Raw genomic sequence first — 12446 nt, forward strand, 5'->3', positions numbered from 1 at the left:
TGGTCCCTGAAACCGCGACAGCCTGATAGCACAATCTAAACACCGTTCACTTTGGGGAATAATCTTCTCGTTTTGCCGAAACAAACCAAATTCTTCTTCTCCCCCAAATAGCAAGGCGACATAAAGAATCGATTCGAGAATGATTAGGACAATCTATGGAACAAGCAACGAGAAGTCGAGAAGGAACCATGACAGCCATGTCATGCAGAAGCTAAACCACAGCGCTTACTAGCCTAACACTACTTGCTTTACAGGGCATCCAAAAACTCCATGGTTGCTACTGCTAGTCTGCTAGTACACTAGTAGCATAACATCATCGAGGCACCGGCTGACAGCCGTCCGATCCTCACATCAGACGGGCCAAAAACTACCCTAACAGGTTGCTACCAAGCTCTGGACAGACAAGAGCGAAATGATCAACTACCAACTGCCGCAAAAGATTTGCTGTGTTTAGTTGCAAAATCTTTCTTTCCAAACTTCACTATTCACCTATCACATCAAATCTTTTGCTTCATGCATGTATGAAGTACTAAATGTAGATAAATAAAAAAACTAATTGCATAGTTTTAATGTATGTTGCGAGACGAATTTTTTGAGCCTAGTTAGCCTATGATAAAATAATATTTACCATAAACAAATGAAAAATGTTACAGTGTTCTACAGAATCCGATGGGAACTTTTTTACCACTTTTTGCGGATCACAGCCTTTACTCCCTCCGCGCGCCAGCTCGTCGCGCCGTCAGATGATTCCCCAGCTCTCCAGGGTCGGGAAGTCGATCATCGCCTCCATCTGCACCAGCAGCGCCAACGGGTCGTCGTTCCCTGCTGCCGCGGCGGTGGGGGCCGTGGCGGCCGGCGCGTACCCGCGGCTCGAGCTCTTGACCTCCGGCGCCGGCGCGGCGCGGTCGAGGAGGAACGCGGACGTGTCAAGCGTCGGGAGCACGAACGAGGGCGCCAGCGTCCAGCTGGGCGCCGCGGCGGCGGCGGTGCGCTCCGGGGCGACGGAGGAGGGAGGACCTGCTGGGACGCGGGCGGGGAGGCCGGTGACCTCCTGCACCATGCGGCGGAAGTTGGCCGGGTCCGCGGTGATGTAGGTGGTCTGCGGGCGCCGCAAAGGCCGCGGCTTGCGCTTGCTGACGCGGCCGGCCTTAGGTCCCTTCAGGGCCCGAGCCGGCGGGCGGCCAGCGGGCCCGGACGACGGCGCCGGCGCGTCGTGGCCGCTGGAGAGGAGCTCGGAGGCGGAGGAGGTCGTCGAGGAGGACGGGGTGGCCGGGGAGGAGAAGGGCGAGGCGGCGGCGGCGGCGGCGTAGGCGTAGGCGTGGGCGGGCGCCATGGAGGCGCGGAGCGCGGAGGTGAGCGCCTTGTTCTCGAAGGCAGCGGCGGGGAAGGAGCAGCAGTGGCTGGCGGCGGCGTGGGTCGGCGCCGGCGTCGGGAGGTGGGCCCAGGTGGGGTCGAGGCCAGCGAAGCGGTTTGCCATGGCTGGGAGATGAGGGGTGCGCGAGCTCTCGATCGATCGCAGGCTGGATCGATTTGGGTGAGGTGAGTGGGTGGGGAAGAAGTGTGTGGGAGGGGTTACGGGGGAGACGGCGGTGGGATTTATAGGACGAGCGAGCGTGGGGACGGCAGCCGGAAATGGTAGGCACACCACGGGCTATGTACACGGTACACAAGCCAGCGCCTTCCCCTCTTTTGTAGGTGCAGAAGAAAATGAATTCTTTAGTTACTTGTGCTCGTGAACAGTGATTCGTGCTAATCTTTATACATGGGCAACTAAATGAAGTCTATTTGTAAAACCTCTTTAGGGATGAGTGTAACTTTTCGCGATGAATCTAATGGCAGTAATTAATTATTAATTGGCTACAGTAATACTACAGTAACCACCTCTAATCGTGCGTTCAAAGGTCGCAATAAATTCGTCTCGCGAAGTAGCGCAGGGGTTGTGGAGTTAGTTTTGCAAACTGTCTTTATTTAATATCTCTAATTAATGGTCAAAATTACTATAGTTCCTAGCGTAGCACGAACCAAACATGACCATTGCCACTTAAGTACTTAACACCGGTCGTGCTATGTATGAGAAACGTATTCTGAAATGTTTTTTTTGAAAGGTATTATGGAGTTTATGAGTTATTAGAAAAAAAGAGTTTGTACTAGTTATATGATACTTTTTAACTTTTGTCATTGTTGCTAGTAGGACTCAGAAGTTCACATTTTTTTATTTTTTCCACTGCTTGATAAAAAGAATGCTGATATTAATATTGCTAAGATTATGAAATCATAGCATCGCTTCCACAGTATAAAATGGTACATCAAAGAGGCGCGCTATACGTAGTAGATTAGTAGTGCGCATAAACTACATTATTTAGTTGGCCTTTCAAAGCAGGTGTGCATGGTCCATGAACGTCGTGGAAATAGAATATAAAGTTGTTACGGAAGTAGCAGTTGTAGTAGTACATACCAAATATGCTACTACTACTAATAACAATAATAATAAAAAATCCAAGAGCAACAACACTTAGACCAATTTCAATGGAAGTGTCATAGGAGTGTCATGGACATTAAATTTACTAAGATGTACCAATAGTATGAGGAGAGAGAAGAGATGAGTGTTACTCCTATAAAATGTGAGAGGAGAGTGTCATCACTATGACACTCTATTAACACAGTTCTCAATAGGGCTGGAAAAATAGCTCGTGGCTCGTAGCTCGGCTCGGGCTCGGAACGGCTCGGCTCGGCTCGGAGCAGCTCGCGAGCCTCAAACGAGCCGAGCAGAGCCAGATTTTTTGGCTCGCAAAAATAGCGAGCCGAGCCGAGCCGGCTCGTTCAGGCTCGCGAGCCGGCTCGCGAGCTCGACCCAATATAGTTTAAGAATAATTTCATAATGATTGATGAATTAATTCTTCATCATTAGTGGTATAAATTAATATTTATACACATAACATAGCAATTTGTATGTACATAAGAAATATATGCCACATAATTATTGTTATCATTCAAAAATAAATAAATAAATTTATTTTGAGTTTAGTTCACATTGTTTAGTGTGGCTCGCGAGCCGGCTCGCGAGCCGCCACCGAGCCGAGCCGAGCCTGATTTTCTGGCTCGCAAAAATAGCGAGCCGAGCCGAGCTCGGCTCGTTCACTTGCCGAGCCGAACCGAGCTTGAGCTCAGCTCGTTTCCAGCCCTAGTTCTCAAGTTTATAGTCTTGGTAAATATGTTGATGACATTTTCACTGAGACTGGCCTTATGCAAACTTTGCAGGGAAGGGCAGATCAAATTAAAAGAAGGGCGGCGTGCCGGGTGCGCGTGGCGGTTGCTGCGTTAAGCTTGAGAGACGGTGGGGGTGGGGCCCACGGAAACCGCGTCGCCGCAGTCCGCGCTGCCGCGGCTGGTCATCCCAATCCCATCATCCCATGCGGCCGTGCCGGCGGTCGGCTTGCTGCGGCTGCCGCGCGGGCGGCCGTTGCGGTGCGGGGCCCCGGTGTCCTTTCTAGCTGTGGGCCCGTGCTCATCGTCATCCCCTCTGCCCGAAAAGGCTCCCCGCCGCATGCGCCTTCCTCCCGTCCGTCTCCGCAGGCTTGCCAAGAAAGCCAGCCTCGTTCCGGCGTCGAGGCGTGGACTCGGTCACCGGCCGCTTCGCTGGACGTGCACAGTTGGGGGCGGGTCAGAGTCCTTGCTGCCCAAGCCACGCACGTGAGTCTCCACGAGTCCACTCCTCCGCGGACCTACGGGCAGACGAATTAGTTATTCTAACTGGCGCTAGGGCAACAGCTGCTGTATATTTGGTATACACATACAGTTAAATAGACAACTTGTACAATGAATCATCTATTTAGTTGTCTATAAGGTATTTAATTCATCCCTTGACATATAAATTATGGTGATCTAGTAAATTTTGATCTTTGTAGTCTTTTTTTGTGCTTACATGAGAGGATGTTCAATATATTCAAATATTTGAATGAGTCAGTTGAAAAAAAACATATATGTAATATATTAAAATGAATAGGTTCTCATTAAACTAGTAGTTCATATTTCAAAATCACAGTCACTGCAACAAAAAGGGGTGGTAGCCACGCTTTTATTGCTATGCTGTTAGAAGCGTATCTACATTTTGTATGGCTGTGCTACTAGACATGGTTGTTGACACGTTTCAATAAAGCGCTTAAGACTTACAATCACTACTGGAGAAGTGGATATTGGTACCAGCACGTTAGTGCCGGTCAACCAGGAGCCGGCACTAACGTGCCTGAACAGTACCCGGCGGGCACGTTAGTGCCCGCTAGCAACCCAGCCGGCACTAACGTGCCATCCCCCAACGGCCAACAGCGCAGCCACAACGGTCAAAAGCCATCTTAGTGCCGGCTGGGGAGCCTGGCCGGCACTAACTTGGCACGGGCAAGTTAGTGCCGGCTAGTAGTTCTAGCCGGCACTAAACGTCGATGTTTAGTGCCGGCTAAATCCACTAGCCGGCACTAACTTGCCCCGTATAAACCATCCCCTCCTTTCACTCTTCTTTCACAGTGCTGCCCATTTTCTCTAAAATTTGTGAGGATTTCATCCATCCAAGTGCACCAAAGTTTAGTAGCTTCTTTCACTCTTCTTTCACGGTGTTTATTCTTTGTTTCATGCTTTCTAGATAAAGAAAATAGTGATTTTAAGGTTGAGGAAAAATGAGCATAATTTTTCAATTTGTTCATTAATTTGAGCAAAGTAGGATTGATTAGTTAATTTTTAGAGAAGGTTTACTAGATAGTTTGACTATGACACATTTAGAGTAATTTTTTTGAATTATTTCACGGGGACATGTGTATATGTTATTATGCAAAATTTTAAGGATTTCAAGGATGAGGGAAAATGAGCATGATTTATCAATTTGTTCATTAATTTGAGCAAGGTAGAATTATTTGTTGTTTTTTAGAGAAGGTTTACTAGACTATCACACATTTATAATGATTTTTTCGAATTATTTCATGGTGACATGTGTATATGTTATTGTGCCAATTTATTTTACTATTTACTTTAGGTTTACTAGATAGGTGGCCTATGACACATTTACAAATTTTTTTCGAATTACTTAATAGTAACTTGTTTTTAGGGATAATGAGCATGCTTTTTTTAATTTGTACATAAGTTCCACAAGAAATAAGTTTCATCGATAGTTTGCATATTCTAATTTCTTTGGATAGTTTGCGTTGGATGTTGAGACATTTATTTGTGTATGTTCTTTTAGCGACAATTATGCCAATTTGAGATATGTAGAATTGATTTTTGTTTTTATACGGTAATTAATTACAGATGGACCGGCAATGGATACACGACAGTCGGAGCACCTCGGCGTGGATTCAAGGTTTAGATTCTTTTCTCAAGGCGGTAATGGCAAATAGGTCGCCAAAGGGTTTAATGTGTTGTCCATGCAGTGTTTGCGAAAATAAAAAGAAATTTCGGAAAAGAGATACTCTATGGAATCACCTGGCCTTGAATGGTTTCATGAGTAACTATACCATTTGGACCAAGCACGGCGAAGTTGGAGTTATGATGGAAGATAATGAAGAAGATGCCGATGATGATAACAACCTTCCAGATTGGGCATGGGTTCATGAAGCAGGTGGCTTTCAAGATGAACCAATGGACGAGGGTGAAGCAAATGTTGCACAAGAGGAGCCACCTGACGAGCTAGGTCAGGCGTTGCTTGATGCACAGAAAGACAGTGATATTGTGAAGGAGGCATTAAAGTTCGAGAAGATGTTGGAGGATCACAAAAGGCCGTTGTTCCCTAGTTGCAAACTGGAGCAGAAGAAGTTGGGTACCACGCTGGAGATGCTGAAATGGAAGGCAACTAATGGTGTCACCGATAAGGGATTTGGTGAGATATTAAAGATTGTAAAGAACATGCTTCCTGAGGGTAATGAACTGCCGTCAACAACATACGAAGCTAAAAAGATGGTTTGCCCTCTTGGATTGGACGTGCAGAAGATTCACGCTTGTCCTAACGACTGCATCCTGTATCGAGGCGAATATGAGAACTTGGAAGCTTGTCCTGTTTGCAGCGCTTTGCGGTATAAGATCAGGCGAGATGATATATGTGATGTTGATGGGCAGCCGGTAAAGAAGAGAGTTCCCGCAAAATATGTTCGATTGCTTGAATAGTATCAAGGTCCCGTCTGGGTACTCCTCAAATATACTATAAATTCTATAAGCTACACATAATTGATAATGGAAGCATATTAGTTAATTTACTTCAATTACTATTATTATTGTATAGATATAATTAATAATATGATTAAAAATAAACATATCAATTTTTGTTATATTAATCTAATTATTAAGCCTATTATGAATAAATTTACTAGTATTAAAAATTTTGTGGAAAAGAGATTTGGTGCGGCCAAATTTTCTTTCCCGCCAGTTTAGACAGATTAGTGCCGGTTGGTAATACTAAACAGCACTAACGTTCGTATGTTAGTGCCGGCTAGGATTACCAGCCGGCACTAACTTGTCCCGATGATGTCACAGGGGGCACGTTAGTGCCGGCTGATAATACCAGCCGGCACTAACCAAACACTCTCCAACAAATCCCCTTCCCTTCTCTCCCACAAATCACAATTTTCAGATCGACATCGTCGCCCCAGCCACGCGTCCTGCTCGCTCGCCCGCGCGCATGCGCCGCCGCCCCAGCTCCCGGCCGCGCGTGGATCCCCAGCCGGCCCTCGCCCACGTGCACCGCTGCGGGTCGCCATCGACCTCCTCGGCCCGACACGCCGTGCCTGCCGCGCAGCCCTACGCGTCCCCCGGCCGCCGTGCCGACGCCGCCCCGACGCCGCCCTGCCCCCGCCGCCCCAACCTCATCTCGAAGTCCGCGCCCCGACCTCGTCATCCTCGGCACCCCGACGCCGCCCTGCGCCGGCCCCGTGCGCCGCCGCCACGACCTCGTCCCCGGCGCCGCGCCCCGACGTCGCCCTGCACCGGCCACGACCACCACGGGTGCACTCTTGGTAAGGCCGATGTTCCGGTCCTTTGCTTGCTTCACTTCCTCTCACTGCGCCGTTGTCTACCCCTGCTTCCTCGCCCAGGCTTTTGCTGCCCACTGTCGGCAGCACGCCATGCTTAACCCTTAGCAATTAGCACCGGTACGGGTAGCCGAGAAGCTGATCTTACTGTTCGATCATCTCCCATTAGAGGGAGGACACCGAGGAAGCCATCACAACCCTTAGAACACTCGCGAGACAAATTCTTTTGCTGTGTTCTTGTCAAACCAATTCCTTTGCTCTAGGATTCAGATTCCTATTTTTCCCCCATATTCGTGTTTATGCAGTTTTTAGTTTTCTTTTTCAGTGTAGAGGAAATAGAAGCAAGTAAATATTGATGAAGTGTTCCATTGCGATTACATTCAGGTGGTTCCTTATCTTTCTATCTGTGGCAGATGTAGCCTTCGAGCTTTAACTGAGCTTGCAATCAAATTTCTAGATGCAAGATAACCTGAATTTACTTTGATGTGTTCAGCAGTGTGCCATCTGCTTCTGAATTTTATCAATTGATTTATATTACCTTATTGTACCATACAGCTACTGTAATTTTAGACCTTTAGTACTGGCTTCTATCACTGCAGTTTATAACATGCCAGTTCATGTGCTAGACTGCAGATAGTCATGTTGGTTTCTAGCTGCTAAGGAAAATGCCTTAGTGTGTGCCAAGGCAAAGTTGCTGCTAAGAAATTCTTAGCTTCCTTATATTTGCAAGGCCAGTTTGACCAGTTATTTTTTATCAGGCTAACACTTGGCACTTCCATCGAATTAGTATTACCACTGCCATACCAATATAGCTACTTATGCAGACATTCCCATTTATGTATTAACTTGATAGAAGTGCAATATAGGATGTTAATATCCTGTTTTGAGTACACTCACACTTAACCCTTCTTAAGGTTTTGAGTTATACTTTATGATAGAAGTGCAATATAGGATGTTAATATCTCTCACCTAATTTATTTCTTTTTAAATAAATATTTGCTATACTTTATGACATTTTCTGGATATATTTTATCTAAAGATTAAACACTACCTAAAGCTTGCATTTTGAAGGCAAGGATTGCTGAAGTATATACTGGTGATAGCTTAAGCTCCTAAAATAAGTCGATAGGCAAATGAAAGTGTAAAAAATAGATGCATTCTTCTCACAGGTACCAAGATCTAGGTGTACGACTCGTTAAGGCAAGATAAATCAAAGTACCAAGATCTCATCGAGGTGATAAATACTGCATGGAGTCGCTACCTCCGCAAACACATAGGCTTGAAAGGTGAAATCGAGCCTCTTCGTTGGCTGACCGATTTTCCGGTATGAATATATTCTCGCTACTAGTGTCATTCATAATAAACATCAGGAAAATTTTATATTGTAACTCACATTTGCCCATAGTGTTGGAGACAGGAGCTAGAAAACAACTTATGTGGATACTACGTATGCGAGTGGATCAACACCTATGCGAGTGAAAAAGGGCAAATGACACAGGAGGCATTCAATGTACATGAGCACAATCATATCTGCTCATTATTTTAATTCATTATTTTTTATTCTAATGTTTTTATCTGAAAATATGACAGTGTTGGAGGATGAAAGAAGAACTCATTGAAATGGCTCGGGTCAAGGCAATTCAAGAAGCTATGTGCGGATTCCTGCTCGATGAAGTCATAAATCCTAAGGGGGAATTTCATGGCGATCTCTGTACAAGCGTCACCAAAGAAGATCCGACGACGAGGAAGCTGATACGTTACTACAGTTGATGCTTAATAATTTGTAATATTTCAAGTACTTTTGAACTCCTAAGTGTTCCATATATGAACTCTATATGTATGTACATATATTATATGTATGTAATATTATATTAGTGTGATGCGATCCTAATATTAGTGTGCAATAAGTTAATAATACGGTTCTAATATTATTGTGCAATACGGTACTAATATGGTCCTAGTATTAGTCTGCAATACGGTCCTAATATGATACAAATACGCATAGCAATATGTATAAAAACAAAAAGAAAAGAAAAAAAAGAGAAAAACATTTAGTGCCGGCCAGTAATACCAGCCGGCACTAAAGTGGATGCCTGAGACCGCTCGTGGCCGCGCACGTTAGTGCCGGTCAAAGTAGCCGGCACTAACGTGTTGTTACGTTAGTGCCGGCCATTTTAACACCTCCGGTGTTTAGCACTGTTTAAAAATGCAATTAACGTCAAATGACACATTAAACCCTAGTTTTGTGTTTACTTAAAAGTCAGAATTCCGTTAAATACACCAAAATGTCAACTCTCACACCTTTGCTCAAATGAACTTTTGCCCAAAACGAAAGTTGTAGAGTTTGACAAGATTAACAACTTTCTTGTTCAAAGTTTTTCAAGTTCTAACATGAAATTTGGAGTTAGCCCCGAAAAACAAGTGTGTGCATTAAACTTGAATTCAAATTTTAAACTTTCAAATCATCGCTCAAACGAATTTTTGCCTGAAAGGAAAGTTGTAGGAAAGTTAATTTTGAACAACTTTCGTGTTCAAATTTTTTCGAGTTTCAATTGAAAATTTCGAGTTTGAACTGAGTCAAACCGTTGACCTTTCTTTTCTCTCTCCACTCCCTTTCTCTCTCTCTCCCTCGCTGACCCTCCCCTCTCTGCGCGCGCAGGCATTTGAGCGCGCCCGCGCGTGCGCTCGCTGCGCCGCTGCCGTGCTCGCTGCCCTGCTGCCGCCCCGCTGCTGCCTCGCTGCGCCGCGCCATCACCACCCCACTCGAGCGCGCCCGCCGCCCGCCACGGCACCCGCTCGCCATCATCGCCCTGCGCGCCTGCGGCGCCATTGCTGCTTCGCCGCCCGGCCGCGCCACCGACACCTCCCTTCCCTCTCCCCACACGCCACTGCCCAACCAGCCCCGCACGCACGCCATTGGCCCCGGGGACGCGACGAGTGAGCCTGCTGCCACTCCGCGACGCCGCCGTAGCGACAAGCGAGCCCGGCCGGCGCCGTGCCTTCACCCCGCGCCCCTCCCCTGCCGAGCTTCCCCCTCTCTAGTTGCCTTCCCAGGAGCCGTTCTCGCATCCCCGCTCCACTCCCCTCCCTCTCCTAGAGCCTCTCCTCCTCGCCCTTGCCCAGGGACGCCGCACGCCGCCCGCTGCCCGCCATTGCCGCCGCCGAGCACCACCTCACCGCGGAGCCCCCTTCCCCGCCCTTCCTCGCCTCCAATGGACTCCCTAGATAGCTTCTACTCGCCTCCGTGAAGCTCCCAGACCCGCTCGCCTCCGCCCCGGACTGCCGGAGCGCCGCCGCCCGCTACAGCCGCCGCCGCCGCCGCCGCCGCTCCCTGTTCGCCGTGGCCGGCCCTCCACAAGCCACCCCGACCCCGATTCGACCCACCACGGGGTAGCTCTCGGTCCCCTCTCCCTTTTCCCCGCATCTCCCCCACCTCCGGCGAGCTCCCTCGCCGGGAAACGGGCCGCCGCCGCCTCATTTGTCTCCTACCTCCGGCCAGGACCCCTGCGCGATTAGTTTTAGATTTCCAGGGGGTTTTGTGAAAGTTCCAGGGCCCCCTTTGCAAATATGTGTTTATGTTTTCTAGTTTTTCTAGTGAACTTGTAAAATCGATGTAAATTCGTAGAAAAATCAGAAAAATTCAAACTCAACTGTTCTGAGTTCTTTGTGACTAGATCTATGACTTTCGTTACATTCACTTTTTCTTTTGCTCAATAGTTTTTGATTTATTTAAAATACAAAGAAAGTGTAGCTTTTATTAGATCTCAAGTTACATGCATGAGCTGTTAGCCATTTTTCGTCAGTGAGTTACATGTTAGATGTATAACCTTGTGTAAAAGTTTCGTGGACAGTTGACATGCCTAGCTACCAGTTTATTTAAATCTTGATGTATGCCTAGGATAGATAGTTTTAATTATCTAAGTGGTTATGATATGTTTCATGAGTTCAAACTTTTACAGTACTTGTATTTTCGTTACCAAAGTCTAAAAAAAAGTTTGACAATTTTTAGTTAAATCCAACTGGTCCAAATGATTTATGGAGAGGGTAGATACAATAAATCATGAAAAATAGTTCTTGCGCATGAAAAATTCTAATAATTTTTATAAGAGTTAACTTTGAGTCTACAACCATTCTGGTAAAAGATGAAGCTCTGGAACCTTCTATTTTTGTCTGTAGGTTTTAAACTAGGTTGTTGTAGCTTTATTTTGTCCTATTTATCATGCCCTGTGTATTGCTCTTTTAAATCTGAAAAATTTTCAGTAGACTCACCATCAGTTTAGGAGTGCTCAGTAAAAATTTTAGCATCTTTACTTGTAGGGTTTGTTCTGTATAAATAAATCTTAATCATAGTAGTGGCTGTTTAATGTATTTTTAGTGGTTAATATGCTGCATGAAATGGGCTGAAAATTTCACAGTAGTCAAGTTACTCAGACCTGTACCTTGCATAAAAATTTCAAACCCAGAATCTCTGTGTAACTTTAGTTATGATAAGGACATGCTTAACCTAGTAATAAATGAGAAAAATCCTTTCTTTTGCTGCATAGGGATAAAAGGTAAAATCCCCCTAGTTACTTTGTGAAGTCAGATATAATGATTTTTACTCTATAAATGATTGCCCAAGGAGATGTAGAGAAATTATTTTACAATTTTATAATGAATTAAATTAAGATTGTTACCATCACCACAACTCACACATATGCATTCGTGTAGATTTGACTACTCTTGCCAATGGTACGTACGAGCTGGTGCCGGAGTCCGAGGGTGAGCAGCGTGAAGCTCAAGTTAACCTAACTGAAATCACTGAAGACCTGAACCAGAGTTCAGAAGAGCCCAAGGCTGCTCCGCTCATGAAGACAAGCCCCGGAGCATGTCCTACCTATTTTAAATTTATGCAACTATTTATATTCCTATTTATTTGTGCATTTAAGTTGCGGAATTGTTTGGAACCTTAGTTGCATGATCCTATGTACCTATACTTGAACACTAGTATGTGTAGGTCGCTAGTTGGCTATGCTAATGGTTCGGTAGAAGTCGAGTGATTTCCTGTCACTCGCGAGCTCATAGGAGTTGAATGCTTACTACGCACTGCAATATAAGGTTTACGGGCGGGGTTGTTGTACTTGTGGTACCCCGTCTGTTTAGTGAAAATGGATAAGGCCGCGGTGTGTGGTAGTGGTGGTTAAGCGTTTGAACGTACTAACCACATGCCGAGAATATGATAATCGGTAAGCTTAAGTACCTGATGGAACCGCCCGTGGAACATACTCCCCACTGTCTGGTCTTTGGTCACACACGGGTGTAGGGCACCCTAGGGCGGTGGGCCTGTTTCATGCCCGGGGGAAAAAGGGAAAAGTCGCGTGGGTGATTGCATTCCCCATGCGTGTGTTTAGGTCTGCCTGACCAGGTTAACAAATTCGATTCGAATCGTCCGTCTCTCACGGA

General features: G+C 46.1%; 1 protein-coding gene across 1 annotated transcript; it reads right to left on the reverse strand.

Moving 5' to 3' along the window:
* Positions 1-121: 121 nt before the first annotated feature.
* LOC120673511 (calmodulin-binding protein 25-like) lies at positions 122-1578 on the reverse strand. The gene has a single exon (XM_039954365.1). The coding sequence runs from the start codon at positions 1475-1477 to the stop codon at positions 740-742; it is 738 nt and encodes a 245-aa protein (XP_039810299.1). The 5' UTR covers positions 1478-1578; the 3' UTR covers positions 122-739.
* Between the last annotated feature and the right edge of the window lie 10868 nt (positions 1579-12446).

This window comes from Panicum virgatum, chromosome 5N (genome assembly GCF_016808335.1).
Source record: "Panicum virgatum strain AP13 chromosome 5N, P.virgatum_v5, whole genome shotgun sequence".
In the NCBI taxonomy this organism is placed as follows: Eukaryota; Viridiplantae; Streptophyta; class Magnoliopsida; order Poales; family Poaceae; genus Panicum; species Panicum virgatum.

Coding starts and splice junctions, on each gene's coding strand:
- LOC120673511 (XM_039954365.1), bottom strand. CDS start 1,477: ATGGCAAACCGCTTCGCTGGCCTCGACCCCACCTGGGCCCACCTCCCG.